This window comes from Cryptotermes secundus, unplaced genomic scaffold, assembly GCF_002891405.2.
Source record: "Cryptotermes secundus unplaced genomic scaffold, Csec_1.0 scaffold462, whole genome shotgun sequence".
NCBI lineage: Eukaryota > Metazoa > Arthropoda > Insecta > Blattodea > Kalotermitidae > Cryptotermes > Cryptotermes secundus.
Genome location: NW_019724744.1, coordinates 1,508,382 through 1,535,992, shown reverse-complemented (window position 1 = coordinate 1,535,992; position 27,611 = coordinate 1,508,382). Strand labels below are relative to the sequence as shown.

Genomic DNA, 27,611 nt, shown 5'->3' with positions numbered 1-27,611 from the left:
ATTGGTCCCTCAGACGAATCCAGCATCGCTAAACAAATCAATCATTGGACAGCCAGTATAGTCGCCAAGACGGCTATCTTGACCGATGTGTGCCCGCGATCCCCTCAAGGTCGTCACAGCGGATCTATACGCCCGGCCGGGACAGCGTAAAGTCCGTGTCCTCTGCGTGTTGCTGAGACAGCCACGGTAGCTCAGTCGGTATAGAGACTAGGTTACGGGCTAGCCAATCGTGAAATCGGGGTGTCTCTCTTTTGCATAGCATTCAGCCTGGCCCTTGGTCCAATACCGCTTCATGTCCAGGCACAATGCGGCCTCCTTCCCGTCAAACTGACCACTCACATTGATTTATCATAGCGTGTAGGTTAAGCATGCGTGAAGCTTCATATCGTGGTGCTTAATTAAGCACAGGGACAACTTTAGCTCTAGAGGAGTGAGACTTATCAGATGACCTTGAACTCTGATCAAACCCAAACAAAAATAAGCTGTCCCTCTGCTTAAATAATTAAGCACTAAGCCACGAAGACACATGTGGGAGTGGAGGTATAGCTCCATCATTCTTGGCCTCGACACTAGATTAGGATGAGTGGTAAGCTTCACGCTCAGGCCACTTTACCACCGGTATCCATTGGATAGGAGTCGGAGTGGGCCCCAGAGCCCGTCTGGACACTGTGGAGAAGAGATAAATCTAGCGTTTGTCGGGTATCAAACTGCAAATCCTCGGCCTTCCAGCTCGTAATGCGCCCCTATACCGACCCTTAGAGCGGGGTGATACTGAGTCCCTTAGCAGTGCGGCCGCAAGCGGACCTACTGTACCAGCTCCTGGGTGAGAGGTGAATGAGTGGCCGCCATTACGAAAACGCCTAGTAACAATGTTCTCACAATGGTGGTCATGTGAGCTGTGGCGCCTTAAAGTCCGGTAGAATTTTACCGACTTTGGAACAACGTACCGGCTTCATCTTCACGTCGGACAGTGATCCAAACACGTAACCAGCAGAAACCTCTGCTTCCGACAGGTGGCTACCTGCTTGGCTTGCTTTGCGAGCAGACGTCAGTGAACTGCTACTTGGCTAAGTGAGGTTCAAAGCAACGAGCTTATGCACAGAGGAGCAGTTCTCTAGTGTTCAGGCCCTCTCGTCTAATTACACCTGACGCCGCAAGATTACGGCAGAAGCGCACTGCAAACATAACGTGTGCTTAATTTTTCGCTACAACATTCGTCCGAAAAACTTTTTGCGAGTTAACCTCGAGACGGGAGTAGAACCATGGGGCGTTATTTTTATCCCGTTTGGACCAGAACTGCTATGCTCCGAAGAACTTTACTAACACTCTCCAATGCCAAATTTAATGAAAATCGGTTCACGGGATCTCGAATCGTTACACGCGGCCGGAATTCGAGAACAAACGTAGCAAGCTAATGCCGCGCAGACTGCACCAACAAATGAAAGCAAAGGAAAGCTGACGGCGTAGAGCAATGATTCCTCTCTTCGGAGCGCCCTGTTGTGGAGCGTGCGCCGTGGCGCTGACGACGGAGGCGTCGTCTCATCAGAAGCGGCAGAGACAGTCCCCGCCCGGGTAATGATCTGATCCAGTGTAGTGTGTTCAGAGTGTGCGTGCGTGCAATATCAATTGTGTGTTTATTTAACATGTGTCTACACTCTACACGATGGAGTCTAAACTCATTTATAAACCATAGGAAGCCTTAAGCATATATGAGATCATATTCTTAACAAGTGAGTTGATGTACTCACGGCGATGAGTGTGGATGTGACACCGTGCTGTCTGGTAAAGCGTTACCAACCAACGACGAACCTCCTTCTTCAAAGACGAACAGTAAGCAAAGCAGCAGCATTTCTTGGCTGTGGATTTTTCCCACTGAAATTCTCTTACACATTGGGTCCTATACAGGGTCCATGTCCAGGTTTCAGTAGTAGTCTTGAGACGTCGAGGCTCCCACATTTTCTAGACAATCAGCTCACAGATGGGCGTGAGGTTGTCAGCTTTACGCGCCGGCCGCCCTTTACCCCAAAGAATATTCCTGGTGCTCATTTCTCTTAGAGGCTGAGTCGACCCAAGGGCATACTGCTGCTGGAAGGATTAGGTTAATTGAAAAACTCCAGTGACATCGGAAATCGAACCCGGTACCTTCCGACATGTAACATAGTGTCTCAACCAACTACGCTCTCGATTTCCCCTATGTCTGCTTTTTGATTTTTAGGTATATACAGTGTATAGCTTAAAATAAAAGAACAACAGATATTTAGCGTAGGATGTATGTATAGTACAACTCAGCACTGGCGTCACATTGCGCCTGAGTGGTACCAGAACCAGGATACTGGCCCTGTAGAGGACCATTTGCCTTGGACAGAGCGAGTGGGAGCCAACTGGCTGGAACGGGAAACAGGAGAAGCAAAATAAGGAAACGGTGAGCGCTTAGTTGCTTTTGTTCAAGGGCCGGAAGTGTTGGTAACGATCTACAAGACCAGACGGTGTCACATCACGTAATCTTCATGTTCGCCGCCGTGGGAACCTCAGATCACAAAGCTGTGTCTGACGGTGGAAGCAGAAACCTAAACTTGAGTTACGAGTTCGATCATTTTCATTAATTAGGTCTAACAACTGTTCTTCTGCAGCGATTAGCACAAAATCAGACGAAACACGCAGACTTGTACTGTCTCAAGCAGAACCGAACAGTAAAACTGTCGCAGTTAGATTGTTCACACGAAATAAATTGCCCTGTTTCGTCGAAGTTTCTGCTGAGTGAACATTTTAGCGGCTTGGTGTGTGTGCAACACTGCACGGAGCACTGCAAGTTTGCCCATAGAAACACGCGTATTTAAATACAAGAGCGAAGCGTTATCACAAAGTGAGAGTTTCGGCTTATCAGAGACATCACGGGTGTCGACACGATACAGGATAATGCGCGAGAACGGCAGTTGTGCATAGGCAAGAGGCCGAGTACCACACGCGTAGCGGTCTAGTGACGAGCCATGTGGGGGTGGAGGGGGCGAGAAGACGTCGGGGCGGCTCGATTCACCTGACACAGGCCGTCGCCATGACGACGTCTATTGGTAAGAATCAACTTCTTGGCATGAGATCATGAAATGAACCAGAACAAAGGCTCTTCGACGATTGATTCAGTTTTCACGTCTGTGTGTCTGCTCCCAATTGCTCGATTTACACAAAACTTGGCGCGACTGTCTTCCCATTACATTTCATCACTCACCGAAACTAACATGGAAGTCGTGTGAAGCACTGAGGTGGGACAGGAGCGTGATACCACTACGAAAAAGTATTACATTTACATTAACACTTCGAACGTGGTAAAATTGTGGTCTTGTATTCGGCAAGGACTGGGTTCGAATCTCAGCCGAGACACAGGTTTTCCTCACAGAGGATTTTCGTGGTTTTTCTCAGTCCCTCGAAACAAATTCCAGGATAGTACCTTGAATAGACCACGAGCACTTCCTTCCGAATGATTTCCAATTCATCAACCATCCAATGACCCGACGCTGTACTCGTATAATCTCTAAACTGTGACCGTCCTTAAATAGCACATAAAGAATAAGGCCTTTCATATGAAGTACGAGATATAAGGGAGGAGGGCCAGTATTTGCACATAAGGGGGAGGGTGCAGCATAAGACTGCAGAAAGCTGCAAAAAAAGGAACGTAATAATATGTAATCTCCACCAATATTACTTATACAAGAATAACTACATCGAACCCGGGCTGCCGTGTTGGGAGTGCGGATACTAACCGCAAGAATTGTGGCTCCGGCTGACCTGGAATTGAACGCCAAGGTCACTGAGTCGGGGACAGGTTACAGCTGTGGGACGAACACAATTGCTTTCCGGCAGGATCGCTGTGGCCCTCTCTGCCTGCGGAGCTATTCCTGTTGCGATGCCCGGCCTGAAACAGGGAGAAGCAAACAGTTACTTAGGAACTGGGGCTCGCTCAACAGCCAGTCCCTCGCTTCGTCACGGCTATAAAAAGAAGCCCCCTCCCTCTCCCGAACTCTAGTGGCACCGAATCTTCGCATTCTCTGCAGTGTAATTTCGGCTTTCGGAGTTCAGCCGCGTCCTCTTTTGAAGTTCTTCCAATGTTTCGGCATACATTGCAGTCGCCGTCAACAGGGAGAATACCGATGAAGGAAGAGGTGGGGGCTGCCAGGCCGATGGCATGGCACACCACTTTCGCACATGGAAGTTGTCCAAGACCGGAGCAGTGTTCAAAGAAAAATGTGTTAATTCACAACAGGTAGCAAATTTTGATTTTCTGATCATCTTTGAGTTGAATTGATTATGGGACCCTAGCGCAAATGGTTTAATTGTGATGCATTTAAATGGCAAGGGTTGGCATGAGAAGCCAGCAGAGGCAACTTGGAAATGGGAAGCTTCAAGACAGAAGAAAACCACGGAACCTGTGTCGCCAGCAGGCCGACGAACAGAATGCAGAAGCTCAGTTTCTCACAGAAGCCACTAAGAGGACACTGGTTCCCCTAACACGCGTGTTGTCTGTCAGTTATATCACGGCACTGTCTGCAGCTAGACTATACAGTGTCCAGCGGAAGGATGAGAGATGACTGATATATTGGAAAGGATTTGGAAGGAAGCAGTCCTAGCACAATTGAGGTACTTGAGGAAACTTCTGCTGTCTGTTCACTGGTGCCAGAACAATGGCACTCATGAAGCACGGCTTACACAAGGAGCCTACATCAGTCACGAAGTATAAGAGAGAAGAAGAACATCCGCGTTAGGCGTCATTAATTAATCTGAATGAGTGTCTGGGCTCGTGGGAACAACAGGAGGGTCTCTCTCGATGTATAGGTATTCCTTAGGGGATTTCTGCTGCTATGGAGCGTCTACCTAGCTCTGAACTGGAGCATGCAATTAGTTCTGAACTAGAGCGTCTACCTAGCTCTGAACTGGAGCATGCAATTAGTTCTGAAGTGGAGCGTCTACCTAGTTCTGAACTGGAGCGTCTACCTAGTTCTGAGAAGCCATTTCCATCTCTGCATATAAACGCAAATGACAAGATACTACACGTCATCTGCAGGGAATTGTCTCAGACGCTACAATACGCTTGTGCTATACATTCAGCTGCATCTGGCTCCGCCTCACTCACCCTGAAGATGTCGACAGCAATGTACGCTGAAGCGCTGGAAGAACTATAACACACGACGAGGCTAAACTCAGAAAGCCGAAAATACGTACTTGATACAGGCCGCGAAAAATACTGGGCGCCGAATCCGGAAGTTTCTTCAAGTCTAGTAATCTGTGCCCACCCACACGCCCCAAGAGCACGTCACACACATCCTGCGTTCGCAGCACAGTTTTGGGTGGCACCTTTCGTATAGGGTAATTATGCCTGTAGCTTTGCCTCCACCACCCGCACGGTGCTTCATTATGCACAGGGGCTACTTTAGCAGGGATCCTACTGAGCCCATCTGCAGGCAGTCGGTTCTCCCTACCGACCACTACAGCCCTACAAAATTCCATTCGCATTAACATATTAGTTTTGCAATTTGAAGCTTATGAAGGGATAGACGTACACGACTTCCCCACAAAGCGTAAAAATGAATATAAAGTTCTCTCTGTATTTAATTAAGCTGCATGACGTAAGGAGCAGCAGCGTTATAGCTCCACGCATTCTTAACTTCGGCATTACACGGAGGTGAGTGGTGAGCTTCACACCCTGGCCACTTCACCCCGGAGAAAAGAGCTCCTACTTTCACTGGAGAGGATGATAGTTGGGCCCAAGAACGGGTCTAGAGGCCTAGAAGAGAGGAATCTTTGTCCCTATCGGGATTCGAATTCCAAATCCCAGGTAGTCCAGCCCTTGATACAGTCAATACACTGACTGAGCTACCCCGCCTCCTTTTCTAAAATAACCTCCTAAATTTTAGTCACTGAGTTGCGGTAAGCACTGGCTACGAAAGAATTGAGGCCTATCATAATTCGGACTAAGGATGACCTCATATGTTAAGGAACTATGGCTGCATGTGCTGCCTGCTGGCTTCGAGGTTACAGAACTGTGCAGTGAACTGGCAGGCAGTCCGGCACAGCACAGCGCAGTTAGAATACGTTACTAATTATATGAAGCAGCAGCATTTATCACTGCTCCTTAAAAAAGTGGTTCTTAATTTTAACAATTATTAAGACTAGCTCTCTCTAGCAGACCCAAGTGAGTAGGAATCTCCCAATCTTTTCACCTGAGGACTGAAACAGAAAGGGAAGTTAGTGCCAACTTTAGCGGATAGAGGGTGTCGCGTGGTCAGCGCAACGAATCTCCACAACCGTTAATTTCGGTTTTCTAGACCGGAGCCGCTATTTCCTTGAAATAGCTCCTCAGTTATCCTCATGAGGCTGATTGAACCCTGTTCCAGACCCATTACTTCTCAGAAAAACTAGTAGCGACGGAAATCGAACCCGGACCTGTAGCCAGGAATTTTGATCACCAGACCACAGAACTTCGGCGAAAAGCGGCAGTTGCTTGGTCAGTATAGTTCATTCGTGGACTAAAACCACTGAGTTCTTTTTGTTTGTTTGTAATATGTTCATGATACCAGGCAATGTACACAGTTGAAAACAGCAGCAAATTTATTCCGAATGGAAATCGTGCATTGAATCGATCAACAAAGGAAGTCTCAGTGGTAGCAGATTCCTTAATAATACTTTTCCCTCTGTAGCTAGACACTTCATCCTATTTAGACAATCCATACAAATTCAGTAGGCCTACACACTGCACTCCGGACACTGCTGGCAGGTGACATGATATCCATAGGAAGAGGCAGGTCTGTTTTCATTCAGGAAGATACTGTACAATTGGAGAATACTATTTTCTGTAATGTGACTCCACGTATTCTGGTAGAGCGTTTGCAGTGTCTGGAGAAACCTGTCTTCCTGATGATCGAGGCCACAGGTTCCTCCGAAACATTTGTATGATCTAACAGAATATTGTACACTGAGTGTAGAACTGACTCTTAAAATCCCTATATCTGATAACTACTGTTGGACAAATATGTACTAAGATTAGGACATGAAAACCTTACTGAACATCAGGAACACCAAATGCATTATTCCATCCTTTCGCTGACTTCTACATTATTCAGTTCAGTCAGGTCCCAGTCATCACAGTCTTCGAGACTTCACTATTAAATTTATCACAAAGCAATCTGCTGACTTTGCCGAACTACGCCATAACAGCTTTTACAATATAAATCCTGTTATAAAATATATAATATTTTTAATAAAACTACCAACAAGAATGAAAAATTGTTTTCTTAAATACGTCCCACATCTTTGAGTGGTCGTGCTTGTTCCCACAGTCAGTTGTTCAGTGCTTCAAGAATCATGGTAGTATGTAATAAAGAGCTTGTTCACGAAGCTGTTTTCTTCAAACAACAGACTGCATATCGATGTACATAGTGGACATACCATGGCCAACGTTTCATACTCTATTACTTTACGGAAAAAATTACAACTGACCGGCTAAAATTGCAGCACATTATGTTCCAAATTAAAATGATTTGTGTGTTAGTTTCTTGGTTTTCAGAATAGCCACTGAAGAAAGGGCCTATATATAAAGTCGATTATTTAGTTTTCCTGGCCTCTGTTCCTTTATGTCATTTAATAAGTAGCATTTCCGCTAATTTCTGGTATACAAAAAGTGACTTATTCTGGCTATTGTTCGTCAGTTCAGTGGAAATTATTGCCAACTGTATCAAATTATATAGAGAACAGTTGTAATAACTGTCAAGTGCCAAAATTTTCTGCAAACAGAGTTTCCTTGACAGTTTTAAACCTAATTCTTGACATGATGATGATCATGATGCCTTTCCTGAATCCCCTTATGTAGATAGGTATTTTCTTGTTACATAATGATCCCTGTTAAATTAAGCAGAATATGGATTAGCCATCATACACTAAAGAGTAGTGTAACCACTAAAAGAAGTGGATTGTATTACTATTTCAAGGCATTTTAAACATGCTTGACAATGTATGAAGTACACCTCACATTCCTGCTGTTGCTTCAGAACCACTGGACTTAATGTTTGAAACTTCTATTTGTAAATCATCAAACTTCTACTAATGCCTGGGTTATGATTTACGGAATGTGGGTTTTAATCTTGGTGGTAGTCAATGGCTTCTCAAGGACTATTTAAAATACATCTGTATTCACGCCACAGTTTTGGAAAGTCAGTAAGATATATTGTTTATGCTTTCAAGGTATTTAGCTGCAGTTGACAGATACCAATATGCATACATGTGCTGAATTTCTTTCTCTTTAATCCTAATACATCAATGGCTTCAACCATTGGGGGATGGGTAAATTTATATATTATTTAGGGTATCACAGTACCACAAAGTCTGAGAACCCCTAGTCCAGTCCCTTCTCTATTTTGCTGTTCTCTCTTCTTGCAGATGTGATGTACTTGAATTCTTAAGCATAGACTGAAGATGGCTTTGGTGATATTACCATGTGATCTGCCATGGTGGCCCACAGTTCAGCGCCATCTTACACAGCTTTCGTTGGCCCGAAATTCGAAGGACCTGATTGAGGGCATGCAGAAAATCCACAATATGTGCAAGTGAGGATCACAGATCTCACCCAAACTGATCACTTATGGCCAACTGAAATTCATGTAATCTCTACATTCTGGGGCATACCTGTGGCTGCCATATTTATTGCCATATTGTTGTTCTTGTTGCTGTCGTCGTCCTTGTCGCCGACTGATGGACAAAAATCTCCAGTATCTTCTTTCCATAAACATACCTCTTCAATTGTTACTGATTCCTCCCTCTCTTCCCATGTCTGACTGAATCATCTTGATTTCTGTCTTTCTTTAAGTTTTAATTCTAATGCCTTTCTTAGTATCCTTGTTCTCTTGATGCAAGCAAGCTTTCCATAAAATGTTATATGTATAATATGAAACATGATTCAAGTCCTCTTGCATATTAAAGATGTATGAAATATATTTGATATGCCTAAGTACTTTTAAATATCATTTATTTGAAAGTGGAAATATAAAGTACTATGATTAAGTTCGATTCATCTATTTAAGTGCTATAATCTGTAGTTGTTTTATTTAAAATCTGATGTTTGTAGTATTGGTTTGGACCCAGATGATGAGGATAAGCCAGACCTAACTGTATTTGGAGGTCTGGAGATGTTTCTGGACTCTGACATGACAGAGGAAGAACGGAGTCACTTCCTTGAGGTGACTACTCCATCAATGGTGCATAAAGCTCTGCAGCTCAAACAGCTCAAACCTGCAGGAGGCTTGCACTTCAGCCTCCAGCAGCAAGGTGAGAGGTTAACACTGAGTTTCTTGTTGGATTTGAGAGATTCTATAATCAGTATAAAATACTGCATAATAACAGGAAACCAACACCAACCATGCAAAGAAAAATACTTTCAATTTTTGAGTACTGGAAAGACTAATAGAATTGTGTGTGAAAATTTAATGTGCTCAACAGTTACTTGCAGCGTATCTGGAGTTAGGTAAATGGTACAGCATAATTTCTACTTCCTTCTCCTTAGTCTAGATATTTTCCATACTTCATAAAAATCATTTCCACAGAGGCCAAAGATGTTGGCTTAGTTAACCAGTCAAAGAAAAATTCTGCTCACCAGATATGTCTCCACAAGACAAATCACACCTACCGACATCTCCGTAATTCCTCAGCACCAGCCCACTGGCTGTGACACAATATACAAGATATACAAAATACTATTCCTTGTATTATATAAAGTGTATACAAGATAGCATTTATTATTCAACATACAATTGTATAACTGAAAAATGTGTTTCAGCTGATCGAGTGGAGCTGGAGCGTGGATTCATTGCATCATTGTTAGCTCATGCCTTCTTTTCTACATTTCCGAAACGTACCATCAAGACCCACCCAACACTCCAGGATTTCAATTTTACAAACTTCTTCAGACATCTGGACATGTGAGTAAAGGGTACTTAAAACAGAAGAATGAAGACAGAGAGAAATGTAGTTCTAAACCTGTACTGGCAGGATATCTATGCAGTATGCAGGGTTTGAATGTTTGTCGCATCTCACAGAAGAAAAACTGCTAAGTATTTGTGTCTGATTTTTATAAAATTGGAATGTCTCTACATGTTTTATTAGAACTTCCCAATCACAAATTCATGAACTTCAGTTTCGATATTCTTGAGTTCTTTCATGGAAAAGACAGCTAGATGTGTAGAATGAATTTAATAGACTTACTGTAAGGTTGTGAATGTGCCTGAACATGAGATGATCAATTCGAAACTTAAAAAGACTGAAGAAAAAGTTAAATATAAATGAAAAATATCATTGGATCCAACATTCATGAAATACACTAAAATACTATTACAGGAACAGCCAGAAGGCAAAATTGCGCAGCATTTTGTGCTATTTTGACAAACTGGAGGCAGATGGAGAACCTCAGGGGCATGTGACATACTCACGTCGGGTGATGACGAGCAAAGAGTGGCTCACCATTGAAGACTGGCTAGAGAGTAGCCAATCACTTTGTCCACTTGCTATCAGACATGAGGGCAGGTTGGAACGTGCTGAGAACAATTTACTGCACGTGTGCTTCACCAGCAGCCGATTGGGTGGTCGTGTACTGGATGATGGAAGTTCCCTGGTATGTAGAAATTTATTGTGTTTAGTGGTGTATTTAGCCATGTTGGTATGCTTCACATTTATTATTAGCCACTGTAGTGCCAAAATGAATTAGATCAGAAGTAAAGGGAATAAGATTGGAAAAGGTATACTCCATAATGCAGTACACAAAATATCCAACAGCATTATTTGTATTTTATTACACTTACTTGCTACCTTTTCATCCATGTATGGCTTTATGCAAAACAAGATTCCGTGGCCTTTAGTCCGCAAGCGAACTATTTCGACTGAGTGACCGCCGCTTGTCGGCGAAGTTAGTGCCAACTTTTGCAGATAGAGGGCGTCATGTGGTCAGCGCAACGGATTCCCACGGCCGTTAATCTCGGTTCTCTAGAATGGAGCCTCTAATTTTCCATTCCAGTAGCTCCTCAGTTATCCTCAGGAGGCTGAGTGCACCCTGTTCCAGACCCACTACTTATCAAAAAATCTGGTAGCGCCAGGAATCGAACCCGGTACCTCTGGGTCTGTAACCTGGAACTCTTACCACTAGATCACAGAGGCGGTCCTCATGGATTTTAAAGTATTCTTTACTCGGGGTAAATATGGCTGAAAAATGGAATTATCTGATAATTTTTAGTATAAGTTTCTCACATGAAATTATAGAAATATCTGTTGGATTTAAGGTTCTCATGGCAGTGGCTATGCAGAATTCTGCTTCCTGCCTGCTTCATGTTAGTTTCTTATTTGGCTCAGTCTTTATAAAAACTATGTTCAGTATCTAAGGAACCGATATTAGGTCACATACAGAGAGGCAGTCATGACCTTCAGAAGACAGTCATCAGGCCAGTCCAAATTGTAACTGAGGAAATGGAAAGACGCTGTATGAGATCTACCATTTTATTCATGTCCCCATAATTACAAATTATCCTTGCAACTGTTACATTTTGCCTATAATATAATAAAGTTTAGGGACAATAATTTCCTTTATACAGAATTAGTCTCAGCATTTAATTCCCAGCCCTCATACTGTCTCAATTATCAGGAATTTAAAAGCATATTTCAGTATGTTAGAACATGATATGATATGATATGATATGGTATGCAGTGCTTGAGGTGGAATGAAAATAGAACCGGGATGCCATCCCACCGCATCCCGCCCCACCTCAAGCCCTGATGGTGTGGTATATTATATGGTATGATATGATGTGATATAATATAAACACTGATTTAAAGAAAATAATACAAATTCATTTTTAAGTATGAGGTATATTTTAATTGGTATCTTTAATAAAAAATTCCAAGTTCTTGTGATACATATGCAGTTAAATTATGCATATGAGAAGGTAACAAAGAAATGTGACCAGGCATGGTGTTGATAACTGCAGGAGGATCCTGCTCAAATATCAATAGACTTTATCATAGTAATTAAATAACACAGACTCAGTTACACAATTGAACACAATATGTGCTTGACAGGAGTGTGTGCAGTTCTGCATCCAGCCTGAGCTGTTGGCAATACTGCCACATGTGGAAGCCTTGGAGGACAATGAGGTTCTGTCAGTGGATGGATTGATGCAAGTGGCCCGCATCTCAGACCCACACAACAAAGCGAACTTTGAACCTCTGCAGCAGACACAGATGGTGTGTAACTGGCAGATGTCCTCCATTGTACATTGTAGACTAGAAGCAAATATTTCCAATTTTAATTACTTTTTGCCATCAGGTTGTGGGCCCAATTCATGTGGCTTAGAATAATGTTCAGTGGTGAGGCTCCTGTGAACATGGTAACAAACTGTTAGCTTTCAGAAATGACAGAAAATTTCTTCCCTATTTAAATGACTGTTAGCATCACAAGAAGACTCTGTTCCATGAAGTTTGCCATTCATTCAATAATTCTGTTCACACATGGCTAACTTGCCTGTTCCAGCTTCTATGTTGAAGCTTATCAGGCTCCCAACAACCCACAGCCAGCATGACTAGGACTTTCGGTCAGGATTACCTTCCGTAGCAAGACTGTCTTCACCCCAGTTGAGTCTGTAATACTCTTCTGCAACCACCGCAAGGGGCCTGTATCATGTATGAGTATTATCAACTGTGCTAGTGGTACCTGTAGCTCATGACAGTGGGGCCACTACTCTATGTAGTAGGTCTGTCTCCAATGAGAATCTCCGTCTGTTATCCTTAGTTAGCTATTTATTGACCTAATCCTCCACTCTATGGTCATCTACGAACCTTGACCTCTTTCATGACAGATGCCCATTCTTCTCTGTTATTTACTTTTGGTCCCTATCTCTGCATTTTCATCTATCATAAATCATTCTCTGCATCTTCCTTCTACCCCAATCTATGACTTCCCACTTTTCTTCTACTTTCTGGCTTACTTTGAAAAATTGTTGTAGCCATCCTTGTTTGATGCATTCTAATCACATGTCCCACCATTTCAATCTTCTCCTTTTAATATCCGCTACAAGATCAAGGGTTTTATCTAATTCTTTCAATTCTTGATTAGTTCTCTTTCTCCAAAATCTTTTCACAGTCACTGGTCCATACTCCTTCAAAATCTTCCCTTCTAACGTATTTAACATAAATTTTATCCCTTGTGGTCATGGACCATGTGTCACATCCGTACATCCCAAATGATTTTTTTTTTTTGCATTTTAACTGTTTATACTCTCCTGACTACTCTATGTTGTAGATCATGAAAACACTGATTGTCTGAAGCGCTTCTTTTGTAATATAAATATTACCGTGCTTTTAGATAAAGCTAGGACGATGGATAATTCTTGACCCTACTAAAACTTGAACTCCAACCACTCAGATGTCCAGCCCAAAATCAGTGCCTATACCGATTACGCTATCCTGGCTTCTTGGTTGTGGGGGTCCCAGTTTAAACATCCAGCCCAGACACCTGTTATCCTGATTTAGGTTTTAATGGTTTTCCTTGGTCCCTCAAGGCTAATTCCAGGATAACCTTTTGAAAATGGCCAATGACTCTGTCCTTCTACAGCCCTTCCAATTCATCATTCACTGATCATCATACCATTTTGTACCACAAGATCTGAACTACTGACACCACAGTTAAATATACCTTACATACATAAATAAATAGTGGACACTATCAATTAGAAGTTCCAGTCTATTAGAATTTGGTAAGTAATTACTGCTTCTTACTTGATAGCATTTGAAAACTACAAAAAGTTGAGTTAAGGATAATATTAATTTCAGAAGCCTTCCAAATACGCTACAAATACCATTAAATGCTATTACTGAATTTCTTCTAAATCTTCTAAATATTCTATAGTTTAAGGTAAAGACAAAATTCAATTTAGAAGCTATGAAAATATTGTACAAATAGAGTTTAGGATAATTTAAATTTAGAAGCCTTCGAAATATGCTACAAATTGAGTTAAATTGCTTGGTCACAGAGGTCAGTGTGTTGTATGGACGCAGAGAACTACTTGCGGCTGCCTCTCAGTCAGTTCGAGGAGGACAATATGTTGCGGGAGATGAACAAGGCTCTGCTTGCATTTCAGCAACAGGCTCCCCTACAGCCATCCCAGCCTGTCACAAGGCGTCTGTCCCCCATTGGGGAGTCATTCAGCTCCACACCTCCAGAGGGTGATTCTACAAAGCAACAGTCCAAGGTATGTTTGCTAACTGAAGTGCTATCTCCATAAAGCATAGCGCTTAAGCAAATACTTGTTCATGGGGTCAAGAAATTCCTCAACTTTATGAAACAAGAATATGAATTATTGCATGACTAGTCCTTAATCTGAGCCAAATGAATCCAGTCCACTACCTCCCATCCTATTTCCTTAGAATCCATTTTAATTGTATTCTTCCATCTGTGCATAAGTCTTCCAAGTGTTCCCTTTCCTTCTGATTTTCTGAAGAAAATCTGGAATACATTTCTCTTCTCTTCCATGTGTACTACATGTCTCACCCATCTCATCCTCCTTGATTTCATCAACCTAATAATATCTGATGGGATTATACAAATTATGAAACATCTCAGAATGCAATTTTCTCCGTCCTTCTGTTGCTTCCTCTTCTGTAGTTTCATATATACTCCTCAGCACCCTGTTCTCGAACATCCCCAGTCTGTCTGCATCCCTTAATGTGAGAGACCAAGTTTCCCACCCATAGCTCTGCATATTGTATTTTAATCTTTATGTCCTTAGGTAGCAAATGGGATGATGAAAGTTTCTGAACTACTTGCATTGCTACTAATAGAAAATAAACTTTGAAGTTAATGCATAATGAACTGATTTGCATGTTGTTTAAGGATACTGATTCAACAATATAGGTTATGCATGCATGGGTGTCTTGAAACATACGAGTATTTTTAAAGGAGGATTATAACATATTTCAAACTATAGTCTGTAGTTTCAGTTGGTGTCACTGAAACTATGAAATTCTCAGTTGAGGTGGTCAAGATTCAAACCAAGCATGTCATGCGAGCATTACAGCTCAGGGGAGATGCTCATTATTTGAATTTGGAAAGTGACTAATACTTCATTTATAGAACTGTGAAGTGAAACTTGGTGCCATCCACCAACCAATTTCCCAACTGTCATATATTCTTTATATATTGTTCATTTTGTGTGACCTAATCTTTTAAGTTACTCCTATCACTGGAGAAAATAGGGTTCCTTTCTATATGAAGACTGAGAAAAGACCAACACTCGACATGACATACATGTACATTTGGTTCAGACAATATACAGTGTCCAAAGGAAATATTCCTAGGAAAATATTAGACCATTATCATAAACCAGAGTTTCCTAACCATTACAATTTCATGCATTCCTTGATCTCAGGGTGAAAATACATGTAGTGTCCATGCTTTTAGACCTGGCTATTCTCAACAGAAGGTCCAGTGGATTTGGTAGTCCGCTAATTGACATCAGGATTGCAGAGAATATACGGATTATAACAGAACCCTAGTTATTTATGTGTCAGCCTTCATCACTTCCTTTCACAATACAGCTGCAACCACTGCCCTGCTACTTCTTGCCCATACTTCTCACTTTTCCTCATACACATACTTGAGGAGGCCTTAAAGTATAGTCCGTAATCCTTTTTAGTGGCGACTTAATCCTAATCTAAAACTGTGATATGTATTAAAAACATAAGATAAAAAGTAGAATACTAAGCTTGCTTCTCCTAATTTCTTGCTTGGCTTATTCTCTGATCCTGAAGAGGGAGGTGATGTTCCTCTGCAATATCAGGCTCTATCCAAACCCTATAGCATTATAGCCCAGAAGACTATACTCTTCAAGTATACAAAATTCTCATTTTAAATAAAGTTTATATATGTGATATTTGAGGTTCTCATGGCTGTGCCTATGAAGTCTTGTATCTTCCAGTGAGTGACACTGTACCATACAATCTGATACAAATTTACCAGCATCTCAGAGAAGTGAACTGCCTCCATCTGCTGACTCAATGAGTGCACCAAGCAAGCAGCATGTTTGCTTCCTTCACTGAGTGCTGCTGGCTTGGTTCAGCTTTATTTTTACCCTGATGATAGAGGCAGTATGTCCCTTTGAACCTTCAATAAACTTCAGAATATGCAACATCATATCCTAATAGGTAATACTTTTCAAACATTAGCGATTTGTTATGTGGGAAAATCTGTACAAAGGAAAATAGCAAAGACAGTTTCTTGGGCCCTTTGACAATGCATGAAACATGTCTCATGTACCCCAAGTTTAGAATTGCTGTCAAAGCTTTTGTACAACCACAGTTTCTCAACACTGGTTCAGGGAAAGGTCATGCTGGAAATTTAAAATATAGCAAAGAAAATATATTTATTTGACAGCAGGAGGAAAAGATGTATTCCCCTGAATCACTAGCCATCCAGCAACTGGAATCTTCTGCCCCACAAAAAGATTGGTTGAGGCCTCCGAGCCCTAGCAGTCGTCGTGGTCGGTTCATTGTGTTGGGTTCATCAGGGGAATGTCTCCCTGTCAGCAGACAGCCTTTGGGGACAAGCAGTCTCTATTCAAGCTGTCATTCCACCTCGGCAGCATCCGAAGAATTTCACAGTGCATGTACAAGTCTTGACACTGAAGAGAATGGTTAGTATTGCAGCATTTGGATCATAGCATAAAGAGACATCTTAAGAAAGGCAAACATACACTGGACAGTAATCTGAAAATGGATATTAACGTATTAACGCTTTGAAGTAGTGTAGCAAGTACATGTACCACCTGCTTTAATATCAAGAGAACTTTGCAATCTGCCCACACAGTGTATTTATGTGTTTCATATGATTCTCACAATAAACAACGATCATCTACCTAAACAGCAATAAATTATTCCCAGTACACTAATACACTCTCATGTACTGTGCAGAAATGTGCATTGAAGGGAATGTTATTGGGCCTATTTTAATAATGGGGACATAGCGATTACTGCAAGGCAGGATATGAGATATTTATGTACTATTTACATGACTTTCAGACTTCACCAGGAACTATACAAACAAATATAAAGTAAACAAATTTTAGGTGATAGAAAATAATGGCCTAAGGATGACTGGAAAATATCCCACAACAACAATTGTTAACATCTTACGTGCTGATTTCTCCATCCTTAAATTGGATGATTACCTCCAACTTGTAGCCACAGATATGTATGAAAAAATGAGCATCCACTCCAAGAGACTAATGAGACAGCCTTGTGTGGAATGTATTAGCCAAAACTTGTTAATATGCATAAGAAACAACTGGATATGCTTCTGCATCAAAATGAGGGGATGTGGCAGAGTCCCCAAGAAGAGAAGAAGTAGCATGAGGACATAAAAGTGAAATAAATTGGGGGGGTGGAGAAAACTGAACTAAAAGAATAACAATTTTGTACATTTCAAACTATTATCATCTGTGATGTGACAGAAGAAGACATCATCAGTCATTCAATTGGTAAATTTCTGCCAGTATTTGCCAGCACATCCACTGTTGGCTCCAAGTCATGTGAAACTCATGATCATATTTTTCATTCTCAGAATTTTTGGAGTCGTACAAGTGCCACCAGAGTCCTCATACAAAAATGACACAAATAAATAACACTGTTCACATCTTACTGGCAAAGAACTAGGGAAAACTATTCATGTTGCACTCAGTATTTGTGTCTCATGGAAGGTGTACCAACAATTGCAACTACATTGCAGGCAACTCCTGCTGTGTCTCTTGTATTTTAAAGTGTCTTGGAACTCTCTTCCAAGCACGTAAAATTGATTGATTTTGCTCAGGATAGTGTCCAGCGGAATGCTTTTATTGTGACAATAATAAACATTTGAATTCCAAAATAACAGTGAATTTCTCCGTCAAACTGATTATGTGCAAATGCTCAACAAAGGACACCCTGGCTACGAGTGCTTATATGCAACTGGAAATTTTAATTTACAATTTGTGCTCTGTATCTTCCTTAATGAAGCCAGATGACCCTTCCATTGATCTATAGCCTTTGAGGCATACTCTGAAATCACATTCTCACTGAATATGTAAGTGTTATGAACTTAAAAAGTTCAGGAAATACAGGTAGATGGAATAAACATAACTGTCTAGAAGTACTCTTTCAGTAAACGATGACACTGCAGTACTGAGTACATAGTAATTCAAGCTGAAACACTGCCATTAATTGTGATCTTCTTCTGATTCTGTCACAAATGACTGTGATTATTTTTGCATTGTGTCTCACAGAAATGGCGCAACCACACAGAGAAAAGATCTGCCCTGCTTACACTAAATAATTATATGTAGATATTGCAAATTGTTTTATGCTATTGAACTCTTCTGAAATCAAGCAGCACAGATCATATGTCACATCAAATCCATTCGCAGAGAGTGAAGATGTGCGGCGCTACAGTGCACAGCTGGACACTCCAGAACGACGCTCAACATTTGCTGAGCGATTGCGAGATGCTCTTTGCAGGGAGACTCAGAGTACCTCGACAACTGACTCGAGTTATGCTGTTGGTATCAGCGTGGCTGGGTCAGGATTAGCAGATGGAGATATCAGGTAAACAATCAGTTTTAATCAATTATCTTTCCAAGAGACCATTTGACAGACCAAGACATAGAAAAAAAGGATAATATTAAGTGTGTGTGCTACTTAACAGTGTTGTCAGTGTTCAGTTTATCTAGTGCTGAATGGTAGGATTATAGATGTACTGGAAAGAAAACAATGATTCTCTAATTTGGCCACTTGCTTAAGCTGACTGTGTCTGAGTGGAATCACAGGTGGCCAACATAGATATTGGTTTCTCTATATTATATACAGATGCAGTAGGGTCATGTAAACATAGATTCAGTAAAAGTATTTTCTTCATTAATGTATTTTGATGTTTGGCAGAGTGCGACGAGGGGGTTCCAGAGGCTTCATGCTTCAAGAGGACTCACTGGATGATCAGTTCCTCAGGGAATCTTTACAGCAAGAGAGAGAATGGATTGACAAGTTTCGAAATAAAAGACCCGGAGCTCTGAGTCGACGGGACACATCTGATTCTTCCAAGTTCAGTTTTAGTACGGAGTACAGTTCAGGTGTGGCAACATACATTTGCTGCTACTGGTACTGCTCAGAGATGTGAATGGCAGTAACTGGCACATTCTTTGAATATGTAACTGATTATTTGCGCTAATGAAGGGGGAAAGCAGGAGACCATGATGGTTGCATGGAAATGTATGAGCAGTGTCCAATTTGTTCAATTATCTCAAAAACTGTAAGTTTTATGGAAAATGGATGGAGAATATAAATTATGTGAATTATTTTTCTCTACATCGTTTGCATTAACCTTTTTTGCTCTGATAAATATTTAGCTAATTATGCTTGAGATACAGAAATGCAAGTTGGTTTTCATGTAACACAGTCATTGCAAGTATTCAGTAAAAATAAAAATTGACTTGGTTCAACAATTCTTTTTAGACTTTTTCAGTATCAAATTTCATGAAAATCAATTCAGCACCTCTCAAGTTATTTCACACATACAAATGGATAAAAGTATTGAGTGAAATTAATAAGTGCTCCACAATGTTGCAGACGCTCCTAAAATAGCCCACAGATAACTTAAAGCAGACAATCTGTACATGGATAATAGGTAGTATACTATACTGGCTGAAGGTTAGTTACATGAGTTATGCTTATCCATCTTTTGCTTGCAACACACCAGTGATGTTCCACTGTCTAATTGTTTCCCAGTTATTCATAAGGTCACCATTACACACCAGATACGAAATTGTTAGTTCATAATGCAACATGTTTCAACCATTACATGGTTATTTTAAAGTGGTTATATGCCTTATATGTCTCATGAATTGATACACTGCCAGTTGCATAGTCAGTATAGGTAAAAAGGGGCACAACTTTAAAATTACTAACATATTTTAAATTTGGTTAACACTGAAATTAAAATTAGACCTGCAGCCAATATTGTTATTAAGACTGATGTTCAGTTCAACACTGTGTTATTGATTTTACTATTTATTCTTCTGTGTTTGTTGAAGTTTATTTGGGGTTCTTTTCCTGTTGTTGTTGTTTGAACTTTGTAATACTAACTCCTGTTAGTACATGTATTATCAGGTGCTATAGAATTAATTAAGCACAACTTTACCTTTACCTAAATTTCAAGGGAAATCTAGCCACAGATGGGAGGATAATATCAAATTGATCTTTAAAGAACTATTCTGTGAATAGTCAAATAACCTGTAGCCTAGGCATTATACTGGCTAAGCTTTCCACGTTATACCATGAAATTCTGTTTTCAAAGCAGCACATGAGTATCATTGGCGTGTGGTGTGTTGCAGAACTGGAGGAACTGTATGAACAATATAGTCGCTGGTTGGATGATGTGGATGAGAACCGGGAGCTGGATGCTCGAGACATTGCTGTGGTACGCTTTGCTGGCAGTCTGCTGAAGAGAACTCTCAGTGACTCCTTCGCTGGGGTTCCTCTCACTGAGGGCCAGCAAGGTCCGCTGGGACAAATGAAGGCAGAGAGAAACAAGACAAAGCTTGCCCTGGTGGCAAGATCTCTAAGTCTTGAGCTTGCCAGACACAAACACAGACTCACAACCCAGCTGGTGAGTTGCAAACTGATATTCAGTCCATTTGGAAGCATAATCAGTTTTTAAAATGACTTTTTGAACTTTTAAAGCACACTGGTGACTATATGTAACATCACTTTCAGCATTAAAAAATTATGCATTTTTCCCACACTTTGTCCGATGAGTCCCTCATTTAAGCTTTCTTTTGGGACTATTAGACATGAATAGTAACCTGAAGAGAGTCATAACTGAAGGAAAATTCAACTATAGGAATACTGACTTCAGATCACTGAAACTGGACATTAAATGAGGAAGTACCAGAAACTGAGGAAGACTGAGGTGTGGTTCTATGTACTTTCTTTCCTATGACCCTCGCAAGAAGCGATGACTATTTCCCTAAAAATTATTAACCAGTTGGTCTCTGCAATGGAGACATAATATTTTCTGTGAGATAGAAACTAAATTAATAAAAATACTAAGACTAATTTCAGGGCCACGCCATAGCTCGAGCAGTGAGTCGCTGGCTTCCTACCATGGCGGCCCGGTTTCGATCCCGGGTCTGGTCAAGTGGGATTTGTGGTGGACAAAGTGGCGCTGGGACAGGTTTTCTCCGAGCACTTCGGCTTCCCTGCCAATCTTCATTCCACCAATTGCTCCACAATCACCCTCACCTATCATCTGGGCCTGGTACAATAGGCCAGAAGTGGCCGCAGTGCAAGGGACTTAGTCCCACCCCACTAGCAATAAAAAAAAAGACTAATTTCAAGTGTCAGATGATTAATGTGTAATTTGAAGTAATCTACATCTTTCAAGAGCTGAACAGCTTACTCCTTCCTACTACTCCTGTGGTCTTACATTAAGTGACATCAATGTGACAACATTTAAAATAGAACAGGTGCCATCAAACTAGATGTGGTAAAATACATGAGACCATCTACTACACAGTCCACTGTTCCCTGCACTCAACAATTGCTGAAAGAAGACAGCTTCGAGGACAGCAATGGACACCCACGAACATTCTGGATTACTCTGGTCCCTAAGACAATAGTGCAAACTTTGGTGCCACAAGAGTTCTGGTTCCACCTGCCTGTTACAGTTGATGACGGGCAGGCTGAGATGATACAGGTGACTTGATCAGCTCCTCTTCAACATTTTTCATTTCTTATCTGTGGTTCAGTACGCAATGGGTCACAGGTTAAACACAAAATCAGCGGACCAGACTCAAGAAGCTGTGACATAGTATGAAGGTTTGCAGTAGGATTTAGAGTTGGGTATTTTTCTAAATAGGTAGTGCATACAACATTTTAATCTTGGTTTCAAGAGGAAAAAAGTGTCACTGAATGAACAATTCTGAAATTCTGCATGATAATAGATTACAGCACAGGGTAGGCTGGCATAGCAGTAACACCAGATTTGTGTTTTGTAGGTGTGTGGATCGAATCTCAAAGTTTTCATTGTTTACCTCATGCCCTCTAGAAAAATTCATGAACTGCATGCTGTATGGATTGGGTACAAATCTTTGATACCCCAAACTTCTTAATGCAGCCAGGAAATATTCTCATCCTTACGTTTCTGCAGCTGGAGCGTAATGTCTAACTTCAGCTTTTGACAACACATCACAAAGGTTTACGAGTCTCTCAGTAAACCCAGCAGTTGCCAGCTTAAGGGTTAATTATTTTAGGGGGCTTTGGCAGCTCTTTCTGTGGACGTTGAATTCAAGATGTGATTGGATGAAACAGAGGAGTGGATTGTTATCCAAACGGGAATGCCCAGAGGTGGTCTTCACACTGTTGAGAACATGAAATCTCTTGACCCTGTGGGGAATCAAACCCAGATTCCTCAGCCATCCAGATCATAGCCCATTGTTTTATCAAATGAGGTATTTGGCTCCTTGTCAATCTAGGTGTGTATCAGTAATCATGAATGAAATTAAATTAAATTAATTACAGTTGTATAGAGCAAAAGTGGAAGTTAGCATATGGCTTATGGGTGACTGTTAACGTCTAGCAAAAACGTGGATCTGTGAGGTTAGTGTATCATTGTTTTTGTACAGCAAGATGGATGGCAATTTTCACTAAGTTGAAATGTTTGCTGTCCTGCAACTGTTATCCTGACCTTCTTCTCCATCAATCAGACAGTTCTGCTGCTAACATTAAGCATGACCCACTCTGTTAAGACTACAGATACAATATACAGACAATCTGGAAACTGAATAATTAACTCCGTGTTACTATAAGATCATATTTTACATGCATATGTGTGCGCAAAGTAACAACCTGGGATACGGTAACAAAAATCCACAGCCTTTAACCTGCCTGGCTGAAGGGACTGGAAATTACAGAATTTGTGGCTAGCCTGTGGCTGTAAGTACTGGACCACATCCTCTACTAACCTCTGTGATTCATGGAACTGTCTTCACATCTCATCTGTGTCACATTGTCCCTTGAGTTTTAACATCGCTTGGTGCCAGCATTTGTATACAACTTCTACTTCTTCCACTATTTTTGTTCTTTATGTCAAGTGACAAAACATCTACAGTTACTTTTATCTTGTAACAATATATCTCTTCCAATTTGTCAGAAGTTTTCACTCTTCCTGGTCTCTTTCAATGCCTGGACAAACCATCTTATTCTGAATTTTCCCATGAGTCTCTTTATTTTATAGCTGAATTCTAACACCGTTCTCAGTAACCTTGTTGTATTTACAGTTTTTATATGGCCAAATTCATTTCTAGCAAAGTTAACATATTTTGGACTCCAGAGTTCTTTGTAAAGTTTATTTCTAATTCTCTCACTTGTTTTTTCCACATTACTTCTCAAGGACTTCATAGCCATTGCCTATATTTTGTTTTTGCTTTTGTAAGGATCGATATTTCAGCTTCATATTTTAACATCAGTTTAAAATGTAGACACATGTTTGTATATATGTCTTTTATTCGTTCCATCCACCAAACCCCTAATTTCCAATCTTACTCAACAGAGCAGAAAGGTGCATGCTCACAGCTGCTTCTTTTCAATCACGTTTCTTTAAAGCTGCTTCTTACCCAAAAAATATATGTACTTGTTGTGGATTATGTATTAAACTGTCAGATAGTCTATGTGCTCCATGTCACAATGTTAGGTTCAAAGGCATGCTACAAACTGACACATATCAGACATTTTCCAGTATCTTGTTTTGGTTAAAGAAACAACTTTTCTGCTTGTGAATTATGTAATGGTGCCTTCTCAGTATTAACACTATAGTGCTGGAAACACAATGTTATCCCAAGTCAGAGCTAGAGATTAGCTTCAACTAGTGGACCCAAGAGGGTAGGATTTTTACTGTTATTTGATGACATGAACAGAATCAGCTTAAGAAATGTTCTGTGCTTTCTCTGTGGGTTATTGTACGATGCTGTCAACAGCTAGACTGTATAGCATCAAACTGTAGGATGACAGATAAATGATGAATTGGAAAAGATTGCAAGGGAGTGATCATAGCCTGCTCAAGGTACTATCACAGTATTTGCCTGAAGGAAATAAGTAAAATCACAGAACACCTCAGCCAGAATAGCCAATATCCTCACATAGATTAGAACCAAGCACTCCCCAGAGATGACTAGTGTTACTACTATGCTAAATTGCTCTGTCTGATATGCTGTGTTCTTTAACCAAAATGAGATGATGGAAATGTCCAGATTATGAGTCTATTTAGTGTTATGTTTCGTTTGTAAAGAATTAAAATCTATGATGTCATAAGTGAGGTTAATAGCAACCTCTGATATTAATGTGTGCCATCTTCTATTTGCCTGCATTTTAATAAAATGTGTTTCTTTTGTAAAGCAATGATATGTTTATTTATTTTATGTTCTTCTGCTTAATAATGCAGTCTTCTTGTACAGTGACTTTTGTGTTAGCTGTCATCATGATGAGGGCACACTTCAGAGTAGTTAGCTGAGGCACTCTGCTACAAGCCATAAGGTCATGGGTTCTATTCCTGATGTCACTGGAATTTTCAGTTTGACCTAATCCTTCCAGCCACACTATGGCCCTGGGGTCGACTTAGCCTCTAAAAGAAATGAGTACCAGGAATCTTCCTGGGTGTAAAGGGCAGCCAGAGCATAAGGGTGACAACCTCACTGCCATCTGTGATCCAGTTCTCTAGAAAATGTGGGAGCCTCAATGTCTCATGACCCTAAGCACCTCCACGACCTGTTACAGGGACAGATTTACCTTTTTATCTGTCATTATAGTGAAGATGTGTTCAGAATTGACTGTTATTTCACTGCTTCTGTACATTCATATACATTGGGATAGCCATCATGTTACAAGCAGAGTTTCAAAGTGTACACAGAAGAAAGAAATTGTTATTTGACTCAAGGTTATGGTCTCATAGGATGTGATTCTCTACTCCTTGCAGAAGCATGGTGTCACATCTCAGAAGGCCATGATCATAATATTAAATACTATGAGAACACCAAATCTCATAAGGACCCACCATGGGGATGTTACTGCATTGTCCATTCCCTTCAATGAAGAAGAGGTGGTGACAACCTAAAATCTTTGTCACAGGAAATTTTTCATTGACAGCCTTGTTAATTATATTTACATATTCAGTTCCTTTCACTTTTCAGGCAGCAGTGTTGAGTGGGGTTGCAAACCAAAGTGAGTCTGCAACAGGAATACGCCCTGTAGCCACTGGTAACTGGGGCTGTGGTTCATCACAGGTTGGCGATCCACAGCTCAAGTTGGTAGTTCAGTGGCTTGCTGCCAGTGTCGCTGGTGTGCCTTGCCTTTACTACTATACCTGTGGCCACCACCGACTTCTCAAGGTAAGACTGAACCAGGTGATGTCCTACCCTGGCACTTCTGAGACTTCTTCTTCCAGTATGTTTATGTTTTATAACGGTGGACAGATAAAAAGTCTCCAATCTTCTTTCTTCCCATGATCCTTCCTCTTCATTTACTTGCTAGCTCTTTCCTCTCTTCTTGATACCTTCCAGTATCTGGCTAAACCATCTTCTTCTGGGTTATACCATATTTCTCAGTCCTTTAAATTTTAATTATACCTGTTCTTTTTGGTATCCTTATTCTATCTATTCTCTTTACATGACCAAACCACTGTAATAAACTCTCTTCTAATTCTGTTAAAAAATTCTGATTTCCAGATTCTTTAAAATTTTCAGTTAAAATTGTGTCCCTTCTTATTTATCTATTTATGGTTTATATTATTATGCTGTCAATATCTGAACTATATAGTGTTGAATAGTAAGCAGATTAGTGAAAGGAAGCAGTCATGGCCTGATTTCATGTTACTGTCCTAGCAGTTGCCTGAGGGAGCTGAGAAAAATCACAGAAAACCTCTGTCAGGATAGTCAGTGTCCTGGGTCAGATTTGAACTGGGCAGCTTCTAGAGGCAATTCAGAAGAGTTACCACCTGAGCCAGCTGCTCAGTCTGTCCCTTCTTACTTCTCCCTCAATACTTGTCAGAACTTTCATGACTAAAACACATGGAATTTAGTATCAAAAGCAGCATCAGTAAAAGTAAGCAGACAACATAGCTGTTGTTCATGACCATGTAGTCTTGTTGGTGAGTACCAGCACTTGGGAGGAACATGCTTCCTCCGCCTTCGGGATAGAGGGAGGGCAGTAGGCTCCTCCAGAATTCATTCATTCATTTAATTTGGCATTCATAACTGCTACAACAGTAACACTTGAACCAGTCACATCATTAAATGGCACTTGGTACTTATCAGACTACACAGAGACATAACCCCAAAGACAACTATGTTGAACTTCATTGCTGTGAAAATCTCAGATGTCATAGTAATATTGTATTTTAGCATCATATTATGTGTAGATTATTTTATTCAGTTTCAGTCTCACAATATATGTATAATTATAGGATAACTATACAGTTTCTACATTACAACATGTTTCAGCCACTATTTTTTGCCAACATGGAATCATTAAAGCAAAGGTTTATATAATTTACAGTATTAGTACAGGTCTACAACTGAAAACTTACATTGTAAACAACATGACCTTCCTCCAGTAGTATATGAGTACATCAGCCAGTAGAGGGGAGAATTGCAGAGTTGAGAGTGACTATATAAGTACTATCTGATGATGGCCAAAAATAGTGGCCGAAACATATTGCAATGTAGAAACTATATAGTAATCCTAGAATTATACATACATACATACATTATACATACTGTATATTGTGAGACTGAAACTGAATAAAATAATCAAATATGTTATGAATGTGCTCTGAACTTTATCATATCTAAGTCTGTGGAAGAAGTTAACGCGGCATCTCTTTTTTTCTCCTGCAGCTAGACACAGTATGTCGAGTGCTGCTTGATCGGCAATGGACGGTGGGGGAATTAGCCAATGCTACACTGAGATTTGCTCAGACAACACTGGATGATCCATCACCTCCACAGCAAAACCACACCTTGTTTGACGAGCTAATTGGTACAGAGAAACCATCTGCAGCCCTTCTGCTAGACGGCAACCTCTAATCAGAACTATATGAGCCATATGTAAAGGTGAACAGTGATTTGCAAGAGCGTGGAGATGAACATGAGAACTGTTAGAAACGATTCTCTACCAGAAAGGAAGCGTTACCCTTNACATTTAGAAAAAATCTTTTTCAAATTCGCCTGGAAGAAAAAAAGTATCATTGTTGTTCCAACAGAGCTTCACACTGGATACCTTCCATAAACAAGCCAAATATATGAGGAATGTCGCAATGCAGCCCAGGGAACTTCCTTTGGTGTTCTGTTCACTAATACATCAGCAGGATGCCAGCCTCAGTGCTCATACAGACAACTTTTAACAGCATTTACTCCTTTGCCCAGAACAATCCCCAAATGCATTTCATTTGCACAACGCTCATATTAACCGCCGGGTTAAATTACTGGTTCTGGTTTTATCTACACAGAACAGTCACCACTTAC

At 40.7% G+C, this 27,611-nt stretch overlaps 1 protein-coding gene across 13 annotated transcripts; it reads left to right on the top strand.

Moving 5' to 3' along the window:
- Window positions 1-1,501: 1,501 nt before the first annotated feature.
- Window positions 1,502-27,277, top strand: LOC111862859 (probable poly(ADP-ribose) glycohydrolase 2). 13 transcript variants are annotated; one of them, XM_023848620.1, is made up of 15 exons: window positions 1,580-1,730; window positions 2,631-3,068; window positions 8,422-8,588; window positions 9,107-9,306; window positions 9,815-9,956; window positions 10,372-10,645; window positions 12,100-12,264; window positions 14,049-14,267; window positions 16,448-16,706; window positions 18,471-18,648; window positions 18,982-19,169; window positions 20,430-20,704; window positions 21,614-21,793; window positions 25,281-25,478; window positions 26,985-27,277. In XM_023848620.1, the coding sequence occupies exons 3-15, from the start codon at window positions 8,458-8,460 to the stop codon at window positions 27,171-27,173; spliced, it is 2,598 nt and encodes an 865-aa protein (XP_023704388.1). In that variant the 5' UTR covers window positions 1,580-1,730; window positions 2,631-3,068; window positions 8,422-8,457; the 3' UTR covers window positions 27,174-27,277. The 13 variants fall into 13 exon arrangements, with proteins under 13 accessions (XP_023704391.1, XP_023704388.1, XP_023704386.1 ...); XM_023848618.1 differs by having other exon boundaries at window positions 2,608-3,068; XM_023848619.1 differs by having other exon boundaries at window positions 1,580-1,830; window positions 2,608-3,068.
- Window positions 27,278-27,611: the final 334 nt, after the last annotated feature.